Source organism: Diabrotica virgifera, chromosome 9 (genome assembly GCF_917563875.1).
Source record: "Diabrotica virgifera virgifera chromosome 9, PGI_DIABVI_V3a".
NCBI lineage: Eukaryota > Metazoa > Arthropoda > Insecta > Coleoptera > Chrysomelidae > Diabrotica > Diabrotica virgifera.
Window position 1 is genome coordinate 71,867,664 of NC_065451.1, and position 24,125 is coordinate 71,891,788.

General features: G+C 31.8%; 1 protein-coding gene across 1 annotated transcript in view; it reads left to right on the forward strand.

The window, feature by feature from the left end:
- Positions 1 to 2,686: 2,686 nt before the first annotated feature.
- LOC114337183 (ABC transporter F family member 4-like) overlaps positions 2,687 to 24,125 on the forward strand; it is a 356,953-nt gene continuing 335,514 nt past the window's right edge. Inside the window, exon 1 of the mRNA XM_028287585.2 lies at positions 2,687 to 2,851. Coding sequence (XP_028143386.1) covers positions 2,800 to 2,851 — 52 coding nt within the window. The 5' untranslated portion in view covers positions 2,687 to 2,799. The remainder of the gene's footprint in view (positions 2,852 to 24,125) is intronic.

Sequence of the window (24,125 nt, forward strand, 5' to 3'; positions counted from 1 at the left end):
ATATATGGCAAGGAAACTAATAGAGGAATATAGAAAATGGGGCCTGAAGTGAGTACCAAAAAACAAAATATCTATATCTATGCGAAAGAAAGGAACAAACGGAGAACCTGGACCTGCAACAGGAGACAATTACAAGCTGCAAAGAATACATATATCTGGGAATAAAACTAACTAGTACAGGACGAAACGAAGAAAATATTAAAGAAAGGATAGTAAAGGGATTACAGGTGACATGATCCCTGAATTTGGTACTGTGGTAAAAAAATATAGGAACAGAAAATAAAAAACGAATTTACAACACAATATTAAAACCAGTGTTAACCTATGGAGCTGAAGTCTGGCAATTAACCAACAAGTACAAAGATAAATTACTAGCCACTGCGATGGATTTTTGGAGAAGGTCAACAAGAAGATCTAGACTAGAACACCTAAGAAACGACGACATTAGACACCAAATGGAAATAGAAAGAACAATTAGAGATGACATCGAAAGACAACAGCTAGTATAGTACGGACACGTAAGACGAATGGATGAAAGGAGAATCCCCAAAAAAGTGTGAGAATGGACCCCCACAGAAAAAGGAAAACGAGGAAGACCAGCAACTACATGGATAAAGGGTATCTCCAAGGCGATGTCTGAACGAAATCTAAGAGAGGAATACTGCCACAATAGAAAGGAGTGGCGATTAGGAACGGAAAGGCATAGAACGCTATAAAACTGATATAATATACATAATATCTAACGTGCTATGTACTAAGAGTATAAGTCATAAAAAAGATTTTTCGGGATTCTTCTATGAGTGTCCCAAAAGTAGTGGAACGGTCGAATATCTCGCGAACTAAACATCGGATCAAAAAACTGAAAAATACGTGTTCAATCATTTTCAAAAATCTATCCAATGACACCAAACACCAACCCCCACTACACCCCCTGGAGGTGGGGTGGAGGGTAACTTTAAAATCTCAAATGGAAACCCCTAGCTTTTCTTGCAGATTTGGATTCGTTACGTAAAACTAAGCAACTTTTATTCACGATATTTTTTCGAACTGTGGATAGATGGCGCTATAATTGAGAAAAACGATTTATCCTGATACCATAGGTAAATTATAGAAACGGTCTAATATCTCGAGAAATACACTTCCAAATGAGGAACCAAAAAAAAAGGTTTTTAATACTTTTCAAAAACCTATCGAATAACGCTAAACACGACCCTCCAACCCACCCCCTGGAGGTGGGGTGGGGGGTAACTTTAAAATCTTAAATAGCAACCCCCCACTTTTTATTACAGATTTGGATTCGTCATGAAAAACTAAGCAACATTTAATTCGAAACATTTTTTAGAATTGTTGATAGGTGGCGCTTTAATTGGAAAATACGATTTATTAGCGCCATCTATCAGCAATTTTAAAAAATGTTTCGAATCAATGTAGCTTAATTCTTCATGACGAATTCGAATCTGCAATAAAAAGTGGGGGTTGCTATTTAAGATTTTAAATTTACCCCCACCCCGTCTCCAGGGGGTGGGTTGGAGGGTCATTTTTGGTGTTTATCGATAGGTTTTCGAAAAATATTAAAAACCTGTTTTTTGGTTTCTCATTTGGAAGTGTATTTCTCGAGATATTAGAGCGTTTCTATAATTTACCTATGGTATCAGGATAAATCGTTTTTCCCAATTATAGCGCCATCTATCCACAGTTCGAAAAAATGTCTTGAATAAAAGTTGCTTACTTTTACGTAACGAATCCAAATCTGCAAGAAAATCTAGGAGTTTCCATTTGAGATTTTAAAGTTACCCCCACCCCACCTCCAGGGGGTGTAGTGGGGGTTGGTGTTTGGTGTCATTGAAAATTTTGGGGATTTTTGAAAATGATTGAACACGTATTTTTCAGTTTTTCGATCCGATGTTTAGTTCGCGAAATATTCGACCGTTCCACTACTTTTGGGACACCCTATATAATTAATAATAAGGTATTACCAAAGTAGAAACTAAAATAGTTAATTACTAATTTATTAATCATATTTCGTCACCATTTTGATATTTAGTTGTAATAGTTATTTCATCAGTGGTAAAAAAGACTTTGAAAAGTCCTAATAAAAAATTTTCATTTTTGACTTATACTCTTAATACATAGCACTCTAGATATATTATATTCTCTCTTATTGATCCAGAAAAGCTCGCTGACTAGTATTGTACTAGTCTAGAAGAAATATTTATATCTTGGACATAGCAATAAAAAAATAATTTACAAAAAGGGTTTTTTACTTCTTTTTCTTGCAAGATTTCTTTTTTTACTGTAGCATTAGTTCCGACGATGACGTTTATGTCGAAAGCGCTCAGCTAAAGAAATAAATTATTTACACACTTTGACATAATATATTTTCATTTTCTTCAATTATTGTATTGTATTTATTGTAATATTTTTGTGTTTGATATATCAACGAATAACCCTGTGTGGTTGACGTGATTTTGTGTAAATAAAAAAAATCTAGATTATTTGAAAACGCCGTGAAAAGAAGCAGAATTCATGCACGACACTGGAACAGTAGCTAATTTTTGCACTAGAGTTCCTAAAGAGATAACCTGTAACAAATCTAGAACGAGTTCCTATTATTTCCTTTATTATATTCCTTATCAATTTCGATGATAATATTCGAAGGAAACAAAATATTTGTAACGGCCTGACAAGTCCTTATCATGAAAAGCACCTTTTCAGTCTTGAATTAATTTCCTCTTCTCCGTGTACGGTATTTTGTGTCGTTTGTGCCTTGTTTTTTGTTTCATAAAGACAAATTTTAATATGAGCAGTGACGTAAATGCCAACAATAAGACTAAAGGACAAGATTTAGAAGGTAAGAATGTGTTTTTCAACAGCTGTTTTTATCGTCTTTGTTTGTGTACAATTAATAAAATTACCATCGTTAGTACTCTTACATACGACAAAGAGCTTTTTGTAACATTTATGAAAAATGTTTTAATAATAAGCGTCTTTAGGATAAAAATTTCAAATTTATTTTAAGGTGATCAGTTTAATGAACTGAACTCTAGTTTTTTTTTATCTCCTAGAGGGATCTGAAATCTGCCTAGTAGGCAATAAGCGTTTTTCTTACAATGACGCTGATGACATGTACTAGAGTTTGTAGAGTATCATTCCAATAAATAATAATAATAGTCTCCCGTTTTATACCGCTGACGCGGCTTTGGGATTATAGCAGGGTAGTGTGCTATATCTAGGGCCACCGGTATACAAGGAAGATAACAGGGCCAGTGCTACGCTTCAACCGCCTTCAACCCCTGGCTTTACCCAAGGTACATATTTTATTCAGGTTTATCGATATTTTTAAAAATGTCTAGTTTTTCTTGCCGGCGCACATAGGGGTATTTCAGCAATCTGGCTGGCCAAAATGATTTATCGCGTTATTATTTAATTTTAATGTTTCTTTTAATATTTTGTATGAAAGGAAATTATTTCTGATAGTTTATTAAAAAAAACGAGTAGGTATAGAATATTTTTTATGTACAAGCAAAAATAAACAAAAATGCAATTGTAAATGTAATAAAAAATTGTAATTAAATTGAAATAACATCAACTGGACGATGAATTCCATGGTTCTTCTGAGTCATCTGCTTTATCTTCAGCTAGTTCTTGGGAGTCCGAGTTTATTAACATTTTCGTCTAAATCAGCTGGAATGAACTTTTCGATAGTTTCTTTTGAAAAAGATTTTGAGGATTTTGTCTGTTTTGGTCTTAAACAAGTTATTAAAGGATCAGAGCTTAACAGAAGTCTAGATTGCATTCCACCCTTGAAAATTGTCGTGCAAAGCTGTTACGGTACATCCTGAAATGTTTATTTCGGGCTTATGTGGCTTCTAAGAATTTGGCTGGCTGTCTATTAGCTTTTGGCCATCTTATAAAGTCGCTTTTACGCTTCAACTCTTTTATTTGGTCTTGACTGTAATCTTCATGTGTTAAAAGCTCATTTTCTAAATAATTTATTTTTGCTTCAAATTCGGCAAGTTTTGTTCTTGCATTTTATCGTATAATCTTTTTCTAGAAAAAACTCTGTAATTTGAACCACTTGGCATGTCTAAAACAAACAAGAGTTGTGTTAAAAGCTGAAAAAAAAAAGGTTTGTGCAATTTGGTTCTTACGACTACCTCAATTTAAATGTAAATATAACGAAAAAGAGCAAAAAATAGCAGGTGATTTCTCTAACATCATATTTCAAGAGGTCTATCAAATTTATCCCAATAAAAAATATGACCGGGAAGCACCCTGAAATATAACTAATTTCTTTTAGAATTTTAAAAACAAATCAAATTTTAAACAAAAAAATGATAAAGTTCAATACGCTGCTTAGAAACCGCATTGTACAAATATAGTATAAAATTACACATATTAATATGTGATCTTACCTGTATTTTCAAGATCCATAATTGTTTACACTGTAACAATCACTCAGTAAATAGTATTTAATCTCAAACTTAGCGATCACACTTTAATAGCGAAAATCGTTTACACTATGAACGATGATGGTCAAGTTTTGACTGGATATTGCCTGAGTAGGCGATATCGTGGGACCGGGAAAGAGTTTGCCCAGTGTATAGCAACTATCGGGCTAATAGAACACGTACTTTATGTTATCCCAAAAGATGTTTGACAAAATAGACTTTTGGCCAGCCAGATCGGTCAAATACCCCTATGTGCGGCGCTAGGATTTGAAACCCGGTCTACCAGCACGCGAGCCAAACATACTACCGCCTGAGCTACGCCGGCCCACCATTTCAATACATAATCGTTTTTAAAGTTATGTAAACCTAAGTTAAACATTGTTTGTGTGAATTTAAATATTTGTTTTAAAATCTAAATAGTATGGTATAACTAGACCCAAACCCAGACATCCAAAGTGAAAGCTATCCTTCAACACCAAATTGTTCTATATGGTCCACATAATGTTCAGAAAAAAGTCACACCATTTTGAGTGTCGGGTTTGGGGGAATAGGGAGAGAAATCGGTAAATTCGTAGTTGTTTACGTTTTTCGTTCAATATTTCTAAAACTATGCGGTTTAGCATTAACAACCTGCTATGGAAAAATGTTCTACATTAAATTTGAAATAAAAAAGTCTCTATGCATAATCCTCCTAAAATGAACGGTCCCAAAGTTACGGACGTAGTATAGTATAATTTCCAAAAAAATGCCTAACCCCAACATCCAAAGTAAAAGTTTTCCTCCAACACCAAATTTTTCTATATGGTCCACATATTGTTCAGAAAAAAGTTACACCATTTTGAGTGTCCGGTTTGGGGGGAGATGGGGGAGAAGTTGGTAAATTAGTAGTTTTTTACGTTTTTCGTCTTACAGAACTTCTCTCCCATCTCCCCCCCCCCCTCAAAAGGGTGTAACTTTTGTAGTATTATTATATCTTTGTTTGGAAATTGTGATTTTTATTTTAAGCAAATACTGTGGTTGTAGAAAAAGTATAGTGTGTAACACGTGCAGAAAGGTAATTTCCCACTCGTTTGAATTGCGTTACTCGCTTGCGCTTGTACCGCAACGTTTCAAACTCGTGAGAAATTAGTTCTTTTCTGCATTTTTTGCACAATATACTATAATTATTCGGTACTTATTGATTTGATTTACCACACTATGAACTTGCTCTATTATCTCGTGTTTATTGCGGAACCGAATTATTGATTTGGAAATATTTTCTTTTCGTCTATTATAGTTTTTAGTCTCTTAACATAATAGAGAGATATCGCAAAGGCATTTTTATCGCACGCTAATAGCGGAATACGCTATTTTGACATGTACGCAAGCGCAGATTGAATGTTACGCTAATACCGGATAACGTTTCCCGCTATTTAGGTCGAAATAAGGGACAGTAAGAACGTTAACGCTAATTTGACATTTGAGATGAAACATAAAAATAATTTATAGAATACATATTTTATAAAGTAAAAACTGTGAATCACCGTGTTTCCTGTGTTGAGAAAAACGTGTGTTCTTATTTTGTCTACAATAGACTACTTTTTGTGGTTAGGATATTAGTTATTCAGATATTTTATATTATTTTTATACTGATTATTTATATTTATTGTTGGCTAAATCATTAAAATTAAAATGCAAGTCAACCTGCTCAGAATCCAAATTCTTTTTTCAATAAAAAACATTTATAGTATTCCTCAACATTAATTTCTAGGTTACATTTAATCCCAAACGTCGGTTGTCATAATAATAACGTTAAACCCGGCTCCAGACCATTTGCGATAACTCTCTTGATGCCTATGTTGAAATAGAACGTTATACCTTATTAACGTCTTGACACGGTATTAACGTTAGCCTTTGCGATATCTCTCTAATGGCTTCTCAAAATCCAATGAAAGAATTGGGAGTATCGGGAGATTATCGGTACGTAGGAATTAGTAGGAAGACAAAACTCTTCTGGCTTCCTTCCGGGCTTGGATATCATAACTATCTGGCCAACTTTCCAGGTCCTACTAGGGTAACAATTTAGTCGTAGTGTAGAGTTAAATATGTGAATAAGAGTCCGTAGAACATTTCAATGTTGAATTAACTTCCTCTTCTCCGGGTACGGTATTTTGTGTGGTTAGGCCTTGCTTTTTGCTTCATAAAGACAAATTTTAACATAAGTAGTGACGTAAATGACAACAATAAAACTAGGGGAAAAGATTTAGAAGGTAATAATGAATTTTTCAACATCTGTTTTATCGGTTTTGTTTATGTAGAATTTTATACTTATTAAGGTACCAAGGAATAACGCTTGAGGTCAATGGTGTATATACCGAAAGCCTTTGGAACAAGGGGTAAACGTTGACCGAAAGCGTTATTATCTATAATACCCGTGGTGCCTTCAACGTTTAATGTCCGACTGAATTATTTTTTATATGCAAAACATTTGAATGAGTTTTGAATTAATTAGTTTTCAAATAAGTATATTTACCAGCGATAGTCGTAACGTAATTGTGGTAACCATAGTTTTACTTAGGTTATTTGTCAACTTGACAGTATTTAACTAGCTATTTAAATTAATGTTCGACTGGTAGATTATTTGACAAATAATGACATGATTTCGAAATCAGTTAAATATGATATACAGTCGGAAAAATGAAAGAATACCCATGAACGAACATATAAAACACGCTGTATTTTCCTGTCACCGTGTCACAAAGAAAATTGTCCAGTACAAGTACATGTAAAAATAATTATTACATGTACTTGCGCTGGCCAATTTTTTGTGTGACACGGTGACAGGAAAATATAGAGCGTTTTATATGTTCGTTCATGGGTATTCTTTCATTTTTCCGACTTTAATGCCCTAGGGCGTTATTTTGAAAAATATCACCCTTGGGCGTTAAATTTAAATAACTAGTTAGATACTGTCAAGTTAACAAATAAAAACCTAAGTAAAACTATGGTTACCACAATTACCTTACGACTATTGCTGCTAAATATACTTATTTGAAAACTAATTAATTTAAAATTCATTCAAATTTTTTGCATATAAAGAAGAATTTAGTCGGATATTAACCGTTGAAGGCACCACGGGTATTAAAGATAATAACGCTTTCGGTCAACGTATATACACCATTGACCTCAAGCGTTATTATCCTTATTATACCCTTGGTAGCTTAATAACTCTTAATGCCCTAGGGCATTATATCATACTTAACTGACTTCGAAATCATGTCATTATTTGTCAAATAATATACCAGTCGGTCATTAATAAAATTAGAATCGTTAGACATACCTCTGACATACGAGAGAAAATTTTTTTGGAACATTTATTATAAACGTTTTAAAAGTAAAAGCTAGGGTTCTTTCAGAAAAATATTCTCATGAGATTTTTGCATTATAACTTTCATGACGCATTCCATAATAAAGGAAAAATCAGTTGATCATTTTTGATTTATAGACAATTTAAAACTGAAATTTACGAAAAATTACGATCTTCAACGCTCGTAAACATAAGTAAGTAATATCATTTTGGAATTCACAAAGCGCATATATTTAAGTTCAAACCTTATATCTTCTTACCTATAAGTATTTTGGGTTTGTCTCATTTTAAAATATTGTTTTTTAAAGTTGATTAAGCGCGTATGAGAGCGCGGGTGCTCATTTCTACAACGAGAATTCAAATTAGGAGAAGTTTCTGGCAAAAATCTTATTCTTCCCTCTTAAGGCCTGTCCAGCCATCAGCGCTTCATTACCGATTAAAAAACAATGTTTTAGAATAAATCATACCAGAAATCGCATCGGGAAATGATAAGAAGGTTTAAACTTGAATTAAGGCACTTGTGGATATCAAATAATCAAAATATTATTTTTCACTTGCGAGAATATAAAGTGCAAGTTTTTGTCCAAAGTATTTGAAGAAGCCAAAGCAACCATCTGCAAGACAGTGTTTTTGTCGATTTTGGTTTTTGGTAGTGAATCTTGGAGGTTTGCAGATATAGCAAGATCGAAAATACAGAGCATAGACCAAAAAATTATTAAGAAAATTGAAGAGGTCCAACTGAGATTGTATGGACACACGACTAGAATCAATCAAGAAAGACCAGTTAAACAAGTATGTAAAGAGGGAAGACAAATGAAAAGACCAAGGGGCAGGTCAATAAAGACACGGGACAAACCTTAGAGTAAAAAGGTTTAGATAATATTTGAAGAAAACAAAATATTTGTAACGGCCTGACAAGTCTTGGACCTTAGAAAAGCAACTTTTTAGTCTTGAATTAATTTTCTCTTCTCCGTGTACGGAGATGGTTTTGTGTTTCATAAAGACAAATTTTAATATGAGCAGTGATGTAAATGTCAACAATAAGACCAAACGAGAAGATTTAGTAGGTAAGAATTTGTTTTTCAACAACTGTTTTTATTGTTTTTGTTTGTGTAAAATTTTGATAAAATTAGCATCGCTAGTACTCTGACATACGCGAGGAAATTTTTTTCGTAGCATTTATTATAAACGTTTTAATACTAAAAAAAGGAATAACAAGAAGAAAAACCAGTGGTTTGACCAGGAGTGCGAACACAGCTTGCAGCAGAAAGCAATCAAGAGGCTGGAGTTACCAACACGACCTACAGAAGGTAACAGGGAAGAATACAACAGTTAGGACTCAAACGAGAAGACTTTTAAGAAAAAAAAAAGAAACAGTACCTAGAAGCACGAATACACCAACTCGAGGAGGAACATAGAACCGGTCAGTCTAAACAGTTTTATAGGGACCTCAAAACAATGACGAGCAACATGACCAACAGCCCAAGATTTATAAAAGACGATGCAGGACAATAACTCACAGACGACGAAGAGATAAGCCGCCAATGAAGAAAGTATTTTGAGCAACTTTTAAATACAGAAAACGCCACAACGACAGGGCAACAAAGACAGTACCAGTTAGCCGAACCTGAAATACCAGGGCCCACATTAGCTGAAGTAAAGTCCGCAATTTCGTCCCTAAAAAACCATAAAGCCCCAGGCCCAGACGGCATACAGGCAGCACTACTAAAAAAAGGGGGAGAAAAATCAGTGGGAAGACCACGAAAACGACGGAACGACAACTTACTGGAGGCACATTGAAAAAACAGACAGAGTCATGTCTATAAAAAAGAAGAATAGGAGTATACTTAATTATTATAAAAGCCAACTTAACAGATAGGCTAATGATTATGTATTTTAGAAAGGAACTACAACGTTAACGTGGATTTATTATTATTTCATAGGGTCAATGGACCTCTAAATATGTAAAAAGCGCGGAGTGCTACCATTTAAAGGGGTGCGTTTTTGAGAAAGCGGTGAATTAGTCCCTAGGTACAGGGTGAATTAGGGTGAGTTCAATGCACTTTTGGTACAAACACGTCTACAGAAAAATTGTTCCAGGTTGAATTTACTATCGAAATATTACCTTTTAAAGTCAAAAATATTTATTTTTGCCAAAATATATTCAATAAAGGGGCAAAAAAAACACGAAAGAAGGCAAATTAGTTTTTACCCCAAAACTTTTTTTGCGAAAATATAGGTACAGGTATTTTTTCACAAAAACTTCCGTCCTTCCTCTTTAAAATGACGTTTCCTAGAAGTCTCTAGGATTTATAGTTTCCGAAATATAATTTTTCAAAATTTGCCACTCACAGCGATTTTGGGCCATTTTTCTTGTTATTTTGCAAACATTGTTCTGTAACTTTTTTCTACGCAGATTTAGGTATATGCAATGGTACATTTAGTAGGAAGAAAAGTTAATTACCTTTAAAATGGTCTATTTTATAGGGCCGTATGACTATTTCTAAGCAAGATAGGGTTTTTCAAATTTTAGACTATTGATGATTTTGATAAATTTTACGATTATTTTTAAATTTCTCATTACAACTTTTTTTATTGTACATTTAGGTTTATACCTCGTCCAATAAAAACGAAAGCTTATTTTCTTTATTTTAAAATGGTGTATTGCAAAAAATTCGAGGACTATTGTTAAACAAGTTATGCTTTTTTAAACTGTGACATAATACACATGCAATATGTCCCACTAAGTTGAAACCATTTTATGGAAATTTTTTTTATTATTAACTTTATGAAAAAAAAATATTCTGTATAAAATTCTCTGCATAGTCTAAAACCTAAGATGCAATCATCAAATAAAAAATTTTATCAATAGTATACGAGGTATGTTAAAAAATATGAATTTCGCTCAAGAGTAAAGTACCTTTATATTTCACAATATCAAAGAATGTTATTAAGGAAAGTTATTTGGAATTAAAGATTGTGTTATTATATGCAATTATATTCTTCTAAATAAAAAAAAATAAAAAAATTCATAATTTTTCTCAAATTACGGATACCCTTGGATATCCTACGGATATCTTGTTTAAAAATAGTCCTAGAATTTTTTACAATACACCATTTTAAAGTAAGGAAAATAAACTTTCTTTTTATTGCACAACGTATATACCTAAATGTACAAGAAAAAAGTTATAATGAAGTTATAATAAACTTTGAAAAACCATAACTTGCTTAAAAGTAGTCGTACAACCTTATACAGGGTGTCCAGAAACTCTACCGACAAACGAAAACAGGAGATTCCTCAGATAATTTTAAGAAAATTTAACCCAAATCACCATGTAATTAGTTTTTCTTAAATACCTCCAGAACGCTTCTATTTAGAAAAACGAAAATTTGTATACATATTTACTTTCCTGAAATGAATCGATTCCGTCCATTGCGAATTTCTAGTACCGGTCATAGGTGTCCGTTTTGGGTGGGGCAACGGTTATTTTATCGCATAACTTTTTTGTCTTCAAATTTTAAGCATTTTTGATACTGGATTATTAAATTGTGAGGTATTCTAGTACTAAAAGGTACTCTTACTTTAAGTCGGTGGGATACACCGTTTTCTAGAAAAATCGATTTGAAAGTTTTTAGTTTTGGGAATTTGAAAAAAAAAGTTAAAAAAAATTAAAAAAAAAACTGATGTATTTTACCAACTTAAAGCAAAAGTAACTTTTAGTACTCGAATATTTCATAATTGAATAATCTAGTGTCAAAAATACTTAAAAATTAAAGACAATAAAGTTATGCTATAAAATAACTGTTGACCTACCCAAAACGGACGCCTATGACCGGTACAAGAAATTCGCCCTTAATGAAATCGATTAATCTCTGGAATATAAATAAATGTACCAGTTTTCATCTTTCTAAATAGTCTTTTTTTAATCTTTTTTTTTTTAATTCAAGGAAAGAAAAATTTTCAAATCGATTTTTCTAGAAAACGGTGTATTCTATCGACTTAAACCAAGAGTACCTTTTAGTACTATAATAACTCACAATTTAATAATCCAGAGTCAAAAATGCTTAAAAATTAAAGACAAAAAAGTCAGGCGATAAAATAACCGTTGCCCTACCCAAAACGGACGCCTATGACCTGTACTAGAAATTCACAATGGATGAAATCGATTCATTTCTGGAAAGTAAATATGTATACCAATTTTCGTTTTTCTAAATAGAAGCGTTCTGGAGGTATTTATGAATAACTAATTACATGACGCCATCTTCAAAGAGCTCTAGCTCCCTTAGGAAGCATTTTCGGACTAGGTGAATTGGGTTAAATTGTCTTAAAATTATCTGAGGAATCTCCTGTCTTCGTTTGTCGGTAGAGTTTCTGGACACCCTGTATAATAGACCATTTTAAAGGTAATTATTGACCTATCTTCGTACCAAGTATACCATTATATATACCTACGAATGCTTAGAAAAAAGTTAGAGAACAATGTTTGCGAAATAATGGGGAAAATGGGCCAAAAATGCTGTGAGCAACGAACTTTGAAAAATCATTTTTTGAAAACTGTAAATCCTAGAGACTTCTACCAAAGGTCGTTTGAAAGGGTAAGGATGGAAGATTTTTTTCTGTAAAGCTTATACCTATATCATCGTGGAAAAAAGTTATGGGGCAAAAAACAAAATTGCTTTCTTGTGTGTTTGTTTGCTCCTTTTTTGAATATATTTTTACAAAGAAAAATATTTTTGACTTTAAAAGGTGATACTTCGATAGTAAATTTAACCTGGAACAATTTTTCTGTAGACGTGTTTGTACAAAAAGTGCAGAGAACTCACCCTAATTCACCCTGTGCCTAGGGACTAATTCATCCCTTTCTCAAAAAACGCACCCCTTTAAATAGTAGCACTCAACGGTTTTTTCATACATAGAGGTCCATTGACCATATGAAACAATAAAACCCGTTAACGTTGTAGTTCCTTTTAGCTCTCTTATTTTGAACATAATCAATAGACAATAGACTAAGATAAAAAAGAAAAAGAGGATGTGTGTGTACTTTGTACGCACGTAAGAAGTTATACTTCCATTATATGTTTATATGATTATAAACGAAATTAATATACTTTTTATTTATATTTTATTTAAATATTAAACTAATTTATACTTACTACTTCTCAAACATTTTTATTAAAACAGTGCCAAAAATTAAAATAATAAAAGAATAAAACACACACAAACACATTAAAAATGCCACAAATTATTTTTGAACATTAATTGTCGGAAATTTTGTTTTCTGAAAATAAAATTATATAATAAATATACTTACAATCATAAAATGTATAAAAAAAATAAAAAAAGAAAAGTTTCTTTTGAGATTCGAACCAACTTACCAGCGCGGCTGGTATTGGCGTTGTATTGGGGTTCACTCACATTAAACGCTTCGCCACGGAGACAGTGTGTCATTATGTGCGAAGATCGACTAACTAAACGGATTAAACTTTTGAAATTTTTGAATTATGTAAATCAAATTATTTTGATTTTGAATTGAAATGATTTAGAATTGAAAATTACAACAAAACATAGAGTAAGAAAACAATATTAGGTGAATATTGATAGAAATTTTGATGTTGTTCTGAAGCTATTTCCTTGTGGCATTTTTATAATTACGTATTTTTTATGGGAAATAAGCCACAATTTTACTAAAAAATGAATTTATTAACGTTTCGAAGCCCAAATCGGGTTTCGTTGTCAAAATACAAAATACTATTGAATAATAAATTATTTTTAATTTAAATTTAGATAACGAAACGTTAATAAATTCATTTTTTAGTAAAATTCTGGCTTATTTCCCATAAAAAATACGTAATTAGAAATTTTGATGGTAATCAAATTATGTAAATAAAAGTATTACATACTATGTATTTTGGTAGGTTCAAATAGGTATGTACCTATGATACATTTACAATTATTACGTACCTGTTGCTGTAAAAACTATTTAAAAAACACTACAATTATAAACTTTTTTGTTTATGTCCTCACAACAATAAAACTAATATATTATACATTTGTTTACCTTCATATTGAACAATTATTTATTATTGACAGATCATTTCAACACCCAATCAGAGCCCGTATAACGACTAATAAATTTCGCAATCACTTGCATCGTGCAAAGTGGCTATGCTCAAATATTATAACAAAATTTGATCAACTATTTTTAAAACACTTACCAGTGTAAGATTCTTTAGCTTTGAATAAGCGAGATCGTAGATCGTCCCGGTTGATTGTTGTTATCCACAGTTCTCTACGCCTTCGAGCTAATAGGTTTTTTATCAGTAATTTTGCGGCACTCATACTAGTCACAGTTTGATGGGCTTTCACATTGGCATGCAACAATCATCTCTTCTATGTTAATAAGTCCAGAAATATAATATGAAAACTATTTAAAAAGGCAGTATAACCATTAACTAACTTTTTGTTTGTTGTTTCTCTTCCTACAAATTTTAAAACGCAACAACCATACATAACCAAACCACAGTCCCACAGCTGTGCCACAGCTGCCATATTGGATAATTTTTGTCATGTCATTTGAACATCCAATCAGAACAAAGTTGTAATGCGACTGCGCCGGGATCAAAGGTTTTAATCCTATTAAAATTCACCCTCATATCGCGCGTAAAGAAGTATAACTTCAAAAAATCTTGGAATTTCACTTATTTGTTTTATTTTGTGAGGCAATGTAGTGAAAAAATATATTTAATTCATAAAAATCTGGTTTGGCTTTAAAATATTCAATGTTTTTTTCTTTTGCCTTCTGCCCATTTTATTAGTTATAGTAAATGAAGTAATATAAACTGGCTTACAGAGCTTATCTTAACAATCGATTTATATGATTTTATGATTTCTGAAGTACCAACATTCCTGAACAAATTACTCGTCTAATTGAAATATCGTAATGGAGAAAACCAATTGAAATTATTGAGGTAGACCATTCCCCCTGACATAACCGCTAACAGCCTTAATCGGCAACCACCCGTGCAGTTTACAGCTAACAGTAGTAGGCACTGGGAACTGGAATCAGAGAGAGCTACTATTTGATTTTCCGGTATTCATTCCAGATACCTACATACACAACAAACATTAAATTATTGATTGTATCATAATACCGCTAGGTACGTTCGATTATTAATTGTCGTTGTAGGTCAGTCAATAAATACGGCGATATCTTGTAATTTTCCTTGTCTCCACAGAAATGCACGAAAAGCATGAAAAGGACACCGCACACATCTTATGAAAAATGTAGTTCTGAAGCTATTTTCTTGTGGCATTTTTACAATTTTAACTACCTATTTAGAATGGGAAATAAGCCACAATATTATTAAAAAATGATTTTTATTAACGTTTCGACGCCCAAATCGGGTGCCGTTGTCAAAATACAAAATACTATTAATATAAAAAAAAATGTTGTTGCTTAGTAAAAAAATTCTTCTAATAATTTATTTAATTTGACTCATTTATATCGGCAATTCAGATACATATGATACATTTTAAAGTAGAAGACTTTAAAATGATATTGCCAATATTTATGAGTTGCGTTCCTGGGACGACTTTACTGAAAGATAGTTCATTCGATTACATGAAATCAACCCCAACTCAAGAATATCCGTCACAAAAAAAATCATAGCATGTGATCTGTCTTTAAAAAGACAACCACATGCAACGGTGATATTAAAATTCTCGCGTTAGAGATCTCATAGTAAATCACGAGGGAAAACCAGGAAAAACCTCGTGATACTATCCCGACATCGTAAGTATTTGGTCTTACATTTAATTTACTCTCAAAATTAATACCAAATTCTGAGTTTACTATAATTTTGTTTAAATTATAAATAATATCAATAATACATGGGTATATAAGTAATACTAAAATATAAAATATGTACTAACTCGACTATTGACTTACTAATTGTGGTATTTTTTTTCTATTGACTTCCTCTTTCAGTATGGGTATCCACATCCTACTGCATTCCACCGAGGAATTTGCGACACAATTGGTTTCGTTTAGCATAATTAGAGCCGCTTCTTTGATTTTTCTTTTTTTACTATCTGTTTCTTTCAGGACTATACTTGAATCTCTCCACTGAACTCTATGTTCATTATCCCATGCGTGTTGACATATTTGAGATCTATCAAATTCTCTATTTTTAATATAAGATTGATGTTCACTTATTCTAACGTTTAATGGTCTTGATGTTTCACCTATATAAAACTGTTCGCTTTCACAAGGTATTTTATAAATACAATTCTTTGTCCTTTCTTGTTCATTGTTAGGTTTAGTTTTGGATAGAATAGATCTCAATGTGTTGGTTGTTTTGAATGTTGTTGAAATGTTGAATTTATTTCCTATTGTTTTAAGTTTCTCGGATAGTCCTTTTATGTATGGTATTGATATTTTCCTCGTATTATTTCTTGTGAATGTTGTAGGATCCCGTTCTATGTTGCTCTGTTCCATTCGATCCAATCTTGACAATTCCTTATTTATAAACGATAAAGGATAATCATTTTTTAATAAAACAGATGTTAAGAATTGTTTTTCTTCTAAAAAGGAATTTTCGTTAGAACAAGTAATTTTGGCTCTATCATATAAGGATTTTATGATTCCCTTTTTAACGTTGATGTTGTGATTTGATTTGTAATTGAGATATCTGTTGGTATGTGTTGGTTTTCTATACACTTGAGTCTCATATCCAGTATCCTTCTTTAAGACTAAAACATCGAGGAAAGGCAGGGTGTTATTATATTCCTTTTCCATTGTAAATTTTATTGTCTCTTCTTGATCGTTTATAATATTCAGGAATGTATCCAACAATTCTGATCTATGAGGCCATATTGAAAACACATCATCTACATATCTCCACCATACAGTGGGTTTTAAATTTTGTTTAGAAATGATATTAGTTTCGAAATCCTCCATAAATATATTAGCCAATAATGGAGATAAAGAGGAGCCCATTGCTAGACCAAAATTTTGTTTATAAAATTCATTATTTAGTTGAAAATAGGTATTATTAGTACATAATGTCAATAACTCCATTATAGCTGATACATTTAGTTTTGTCCTAGTTGTCAATGTATCATCATTCTCTAATTTCGTTTTGATTATGTTTAAAGTTTTATCTAATGGCACATTTGTAAATAAACTGTTTATGTCAAAACTTACTAAAATATTATTTGGATTAAACTCAATAGTTGATAATTTGTTTACAAAATGTTTTGTATTTTTTATAAATGTGTCATCATTATTAGCAAATGGTTTAATAATGTTTAATAAAAATTTTGATAGTTCACTACAAGGAGAACTGATGGTACTACAAATGGGTCTAAGTGGTATGTTCGCTTTATGAATTTTCGGTACTCCATAAAAATGTGGTGACTTACTGTAATGAGGTGTAATTAATTTTCTTTGATAGTATGTTAGATCATTTTTAAATTTGAATAAAGTTCTATAGATTTTGTTTTCCAGTGTTTTCGTTGGATCCTTCGTTAATTTGGTATAAGGTCCATTTGTAATTAGATCTGTAATTTTGTCCTCGTATTGTATTTTATCCATTATTACAGTTGCATTTCCTTTATCCGCTGGTAGGATCGTTATGGAGTCATCATTTTTTAAAGTTTTTAAAGCTTTAATTTCCTCTTTACTGATGTTCTGTTCAATTTGATTTGTCTTTTCCAATTCAAGTTTACATAGTACCCTATACTGTTCTTTTTCATGAGTTGGTAAACACTGTGATATTTTTTCCACTGAACTAATTATTTCTAATTTTGGAATAGATGGATGAGTAACAGCATAGTTTAAACCCTTTGACAATACCAAATTCTCCGTTGCATTTAACTGTCTATTTGATAGATTGACAACTGTCGCTAATATGTCATTATTTCTATTTAGGTTATCAAAAGTATGTATACTATTTTGTTCTAAAAGAATATTAAATTTATTTAAATGTATATTTCTTTGTTTCTGATATGAATTTTGATAAATTATGTGTAAACTAAAAATAATTCGATCAAAATCAGAATTTGATATCATTCCGAAAAGCAAATCTTTAATACTTACGATGTCTTGTTCAATAAAAAATAAATTTGACCTGTGAAATTGTAACCTTTCCCGGATCATTGACAAACTGGCTCTATGTAGAATATTTTGGAGTCTTCTGCTTGAGTATGCTGGCCGTAACCTCAAGCCCTTCGGTATTAAGTTGTTATCTCTACATCGTTTTAAGAATTTGATAGAATTTTGACAGTGTGCCAGTTTCTCGTAGAAGGTTTCCAATTTCCTAAAATTTTGACACACGCTAGGCCCATACCGGTTTCTTAATGTTGTTCTGAAGCTATTTTCTTGTGGCATTTTTACAATTTTAACTATTTAGAATGGGAAATAAGCCACAATATTATTAAAAAATGATTTTTATTAACGTTTCGACGCCCAAATCGGGTGCCGTTGTCAAAATACAAAATACTATTAATATAAACAAAAATGTTGTTGCTTAGTAAAAAAATTCTTCTAATAATTTATTTAATTTGACTCATTTATATCGGCAATTCAGATACATATGATACATTTTAAAGTAGAAGACTTTAAAATAATATTGCCAATATTTATGAGTTGCGTTCCTGGGACGACTTTACTGAAAGATAGTTCATTCGATTACATGAAATCAACCCCAACTCAAGAATATCCGTCACAAAAAAAAAATCATAGCATGTGATCTGTCTTTAAAAAGACAACCACATGTAACGGTGACATTAAAATTCTCGCGTTAGAGATCTCATAGTAAATCACGAGGGAAAACCAGGAAAAACCTCGTGATACTATCCCGACATCGTAAGTATTTGGTCTTACATTTAATTTACTCTCAAAATTAATACCAAATTCTGACTTTACTATAATTTTGTTTAAATTATAAATAATATCAATAATACATGGGTATATAAGTAATACTAAAATATAAAATATGTACTAACTCGACTATTGACTTACTAATTGTGGTATTTTCTTTCTATTGACTTCCTCTTTCAGTATGGGTATCCACATCCTACTGCATTCCACCGAGGAATTTGCGACACAATTGGTTTCGTTTAGCATAATTAGAGCCGCTTCTTTGATTTTTCTTTTTTTACTATCTGTTTCTTTCAGGACTATACTTGAATCTCTCCACTGAACTCTATGTTCATTATCCCATGCGTGTTGACATATTTGAGATCTATCAAATTCTCTATTTTTAATATAAGATTGATGTTCACTTATTCTAACGTTTAATGGTCTTGATGTTTCACCTATATAAAACTGTTCGCATTCACAAGGTATTTTATAATTATTAATTTTATATATTATTATAATTATATATTATTATTATAATTTATATATTATTTTATATATTATATTATATATTATATTATATATTATATATTATTTTATATATTATTATTATAATAATAATATATTATAATTAATATATTATTTATATTTTATTATTATAATCTTATATTAAAAATAGAGAATTTGATAGATCTCAAATATGTCAACACGCATGGGATAATGAACATAGAGTTCAGTGGAGAGATTCAAGTATAGTCCTGAAAGAAACAGATAGTAAAAAAAGAAAAATCAAAGAAGCGGCTCTAATTATGCTAAACGAAACCAATTGTGTCGCAAATTCCTCGGTGGAATGCAGTAGGATGTGGATACCCATACTGAAAGAGGAAGTCAATAGAAAGAAAATACCACAATTAGTAAGTCAATAGTCGAGTTAGTACATATTTTATATTTTAGTATTACTTATATACCCATGTATTATTGATATTATTTATAATTTAAACAAAATTATAGTAAAGTCAGAATTTGGTATTAATTTTGAGAGTAAATTAAATGTAAGACCAAATACTTACGATGTCGGGATAGTATCACGAGGTTTTTCCTGGTTTTCCCTCGTGATTTACTATGAGATCTCTAACGCGAGAATTTTAATGTCACCGTTGCATGTGGTTGTCTTTTTAAAGACAGATCACATGCTATGATTTTTTTTTTGTGACGGATATTCTTGAGTTGGGGTTGATTTCATGTAATCGAATGAACTATCTTTCAGTAAAGTCGTCCCAGGAACGCAACTCATAAATATTGGCAATATCATTTTAAAGTCTTCTACTTTAAAATGTATCATATGTATCTGAATTGCCGATATAAATGAGTCAAATTAAATAAATTATTAGAAGAATTTTTTTACTAAGCAACAACATTTTTGTTTATATTAATAGTATTTTGTATTTTGACAACGGCACACGATTTGGGCGTCGAAACGTTAATAAAAATCATTTTTTAATAATATTGTGGCTTATTTCCCATTCTAAATAGTTAAAAATGAAAAATGTAGTATCAAATAAAATAAAAGTTACATAATGGATTTGTCTCGAAATTATAATCACTTCATATTATTGCGCAAACTCTAAATTTTGAATAATAACGGTTTAACCCGGCATTGATCGCTAGGTTAGCTTTCACGTCAGCGGTCGCGCGTGAGATTTTGTCTCACACATCCAACTTTTGCCTTTTTTATGCCTTTTTTTACGAAATAAAATTTTCAAAATAGATTCCAAACTTAATATAGTATATTGTGCAACAAGTGCAGAAAGGTACTAATTTCTCACGAGTTTGAAAAGTTGCGGTACGAGCGCAAGCGAGTGCCGCAATTCAAACGAGTGAGAAATTACCTTTCTGCACGTGTTTCACACTATACTTTTTCTACAAGCACAGTTTTTCCTAAAAATAAAAATCACAATTTCCAAACGACGATTAATTATAATAGGTACCTATGTGATAAATTTTAAACTGTATTTAATTAATACCTACTAATCAATTTAAATTCCTTATACCTAAATAAATTGCACAGAAATCAGTTAAAAAATTAATGCACTGCCTTAATTTGTTTAAATTTAAACAATTATTACACATTTTTGACATTATATTTATGTAGTCACGGATTTACACAAAACCTACTTCATTCGACATATCTTGCACAGGTTGCTAAATCCTTATTGGTTATTTGATAATTATAAAATGTTTAATAAGAATAAAATTGTAAAATAAAACAGTTGTAACATCCATAATTTAGTTTCTATGCTATAGTTAAATATAATTGTCTTATAGGTTATATATTTGTCTAAAGTTTAACCACGGATGTAAACAGAATATAACGTTACTCAGAATGCGGTAGTCCACGGATGTAAACAGAATATAACGTTACTCAGAATGAGGTAGTCAACTGTGCAGAAAAGAACTTTGCGGCACAGAAACGTCACTTTGCGGCACAGAAACGTCACTTTTCTGCACACTAATGTCAAATATCTCATACTGTGAGAAAATATCAAGTTTGCTAACATAAAACCGTGCAGAAAAGTGCACTTTGAATAGTGCTTGTAGAAAAAAGTTATTATTTGCTTTACACAATGTGAGTGTTGTTGCGCTTGTACATTTTAATCTAAAAATGAAGAAATAATAATAGTGTAGGAAACAGAGGTTGAACCTTGCAAAATGGACACAAGTCCGGTTTTATTTTTTTTTCTGTTCTATCAAGGGGTGCTTATTATAAGACTAACTTTTTCTGAAAAAACTTCGCCCCGGAACCTCCCTTTTCACCCCTTTAAAGGGGGTAATTTGTGGTTTTTGCGGAACGTAGCCCTTCCTGTAACTTTTTCAAAAAAAATTTTTTATAGTAATATGAAGAGGACAATATTTTCTACAATTTATTTCCCGACAGCATATGTCTATCATCCACCGTTTAGCGGGGGTGGCGCCCTAAAATTGAAAAGTTTTTAAAAAAGATGTTTTTAAAAAATATATATTTTTCCCTAACTGTAACGGAAATTAAGAAGAAACCTTACGGCAATTATTCACAAATATTTGGTTGATTTTTTGGTATAGGTTTCACTTAAGGGTAATTGCTCTTTTTTTAATTACAGGGCGTTACATTTTAAAAAACCCCTTTTTATACCATCTGAACCGTTTATGCTAGAGTAAAAAGACTTTCAGCGATTATCCATGTACTGGTGCTATTTACAAATTTGTATAATGCACCCCCATTTTTTCCCCGGAACCACCCCAAAAAAAAGAAGAATTAATAAACAAAGTAATTTTCTTGGAATCCTTCACACACAATGCCCTTTATTAATATGCTTCATATATCATTTTGTGCACGTTATTATTACCCATGCATGGACACTAAAAGCGATTTCCTAGTACAACCCCTGTAGCCAAAAAAAAAAAAATAAATAAAATGGGAGGTTGAAATTTTTTTTTTTTTGCTTTTTGATCCATATGGGCATATGCTTCATCAATAGTTCTTTTCAAAAATATATATGGTTATTGCAACATCCCTGCGGAAACCACCCCTGTCCTTGAAAATATACCGCAGAAACTACCCCTATCCCTTGGCGAGGATGTTTTTACGATTTTCTCATTACCTATGCATTATTTTTAAACAAAACATATACAAGGTTAAAGACCACTATTTACTCTAAAAATTAGGTCCTATTAATTTTTTTCGTATAAGCAATCATTACGGCACAGTGACGCCGTAAACCTCATATATGCTTTGGCGGGCTCCAGTTTTTGTTTTTATTTTCGTCATCTGTTCGTTTTATTGATAAAGTACTTATGTAAAATGAAACATCACAGTGTAAGCTACAAATTATGACCTATGCACATTTTACAATCTTTGCGCCCCAAAGCCACAATGGTGGCTCAAAATCAATTTTTACATATTTTCGCCACCTACTAGCATTTTATTGCATTAATGCTACTTTAATAGAACAATATTCACCCTTAAGTGGTCGCTAAGCAGTGGCGGATCTAGGGAGGGGTGATGGGGGCGATCACCCCCACCCCCCTCTCAAACCAAGAGATATTATATTTAAAGGTTATAGAAATATTCATTTATTTTTATAGAAATTTAACCAATTGGCACCCCCTCTTAACGATGCTGGATCCGCCACTGTCGCCAAAGCATAAAAAGTGCGCCATTCTTATAAAAATAATATAATATAAGTATTTTTATAAAAATAAATGAATATTTTTATAATCTTTAAATATAATATCACTTGGTTTGAGAGTGGGCGGAGGTGATCACCCCCATCACCCCTCCCTTGATCCGCCACTGCTTAGCGACCACCTAAGGGTAAATATTGTGCTATTAAGGTAGCATTAAATCAATAAAATGCGTGTAGGTGGCGAAAATATGCAAAAATTTATTTTGGGCCACCACTGTGGCTTTAGGGCGCAAAGATTGTAAAATGTGCATAAGTCATAATAATTTGTAGGTTCATAAGTAAGAGTAAATAGTGGTCTTTAACCTTGTATAAGTTTTGTTTAAAAATAATGCATAGGTAATGAGAAAATCGTAAAAACATGCTCTTCAAGGGATAGGGGTAGTTTCTGCAGTATATTTTCAAGGATAGGGGTGGTTTCCGCATGGATGTTGCAATAACCATATATATTTTTTAAAAAGCACTATTGATGAAGCATATGCCCATATGGATCAAAAAGCAAAAAACAAAAAAAAAAAATTTCAACCCCCCATTTTATTTATTTTTTTTTGCTACAGGGGTTGCACCATGAAATCGCTTTTGGTGTCCATGCATGGGTAATAATAACGTGCACAAAATGATATATTATGAAGCATATTAATAAAGGGCATTGTGTGTGAAGGACTCCAAGAAAATCACTTTATTTATTAATTCTTCTTTTTTTTGGGGTGGTTCAGGGGAAAAAATGGGGGTGCATTATACAAATTTGTAAATAGCACCAGTACATGGATAATCGCTGAAAGTATTTTTACTCTAGCATAAATGGTTCAGGTGGTATAAAAAGGGGTTTTTTAAAATGTAACGCCCTGTAATTAAAAAAAGGGCAATTACTCCTAAGTGAAACCTATACCAAAAAATCAATCAATTATTTGTGAATAATTTCCGTGGGATTTCTTCTTAATTTCCGTTACAGTTAGGGAAAAATATATTTTTTTTAAAAACACCTTTTTTAAAAACTTGTCAAATTTGGGGCGCCACCCCCGCTAAACTGTGGATGATAGACAGATGCTGTCGGGAAATAAATCGTAGAAAATATAGTTCTCTTCATTTTTTTTATAAAAGAAATTTTTTGTAAAAGGTACAGGAAGGGCTACGTTCCGCAAAAACCACAAATTACCCCCTTTAAAGGGGTGAAAAGGGGGGTTCCGGGGCGAAATTTTTTCAGAAAAAGTTAGTCTTATAATAAGCACCCCTTGATATACCAGAA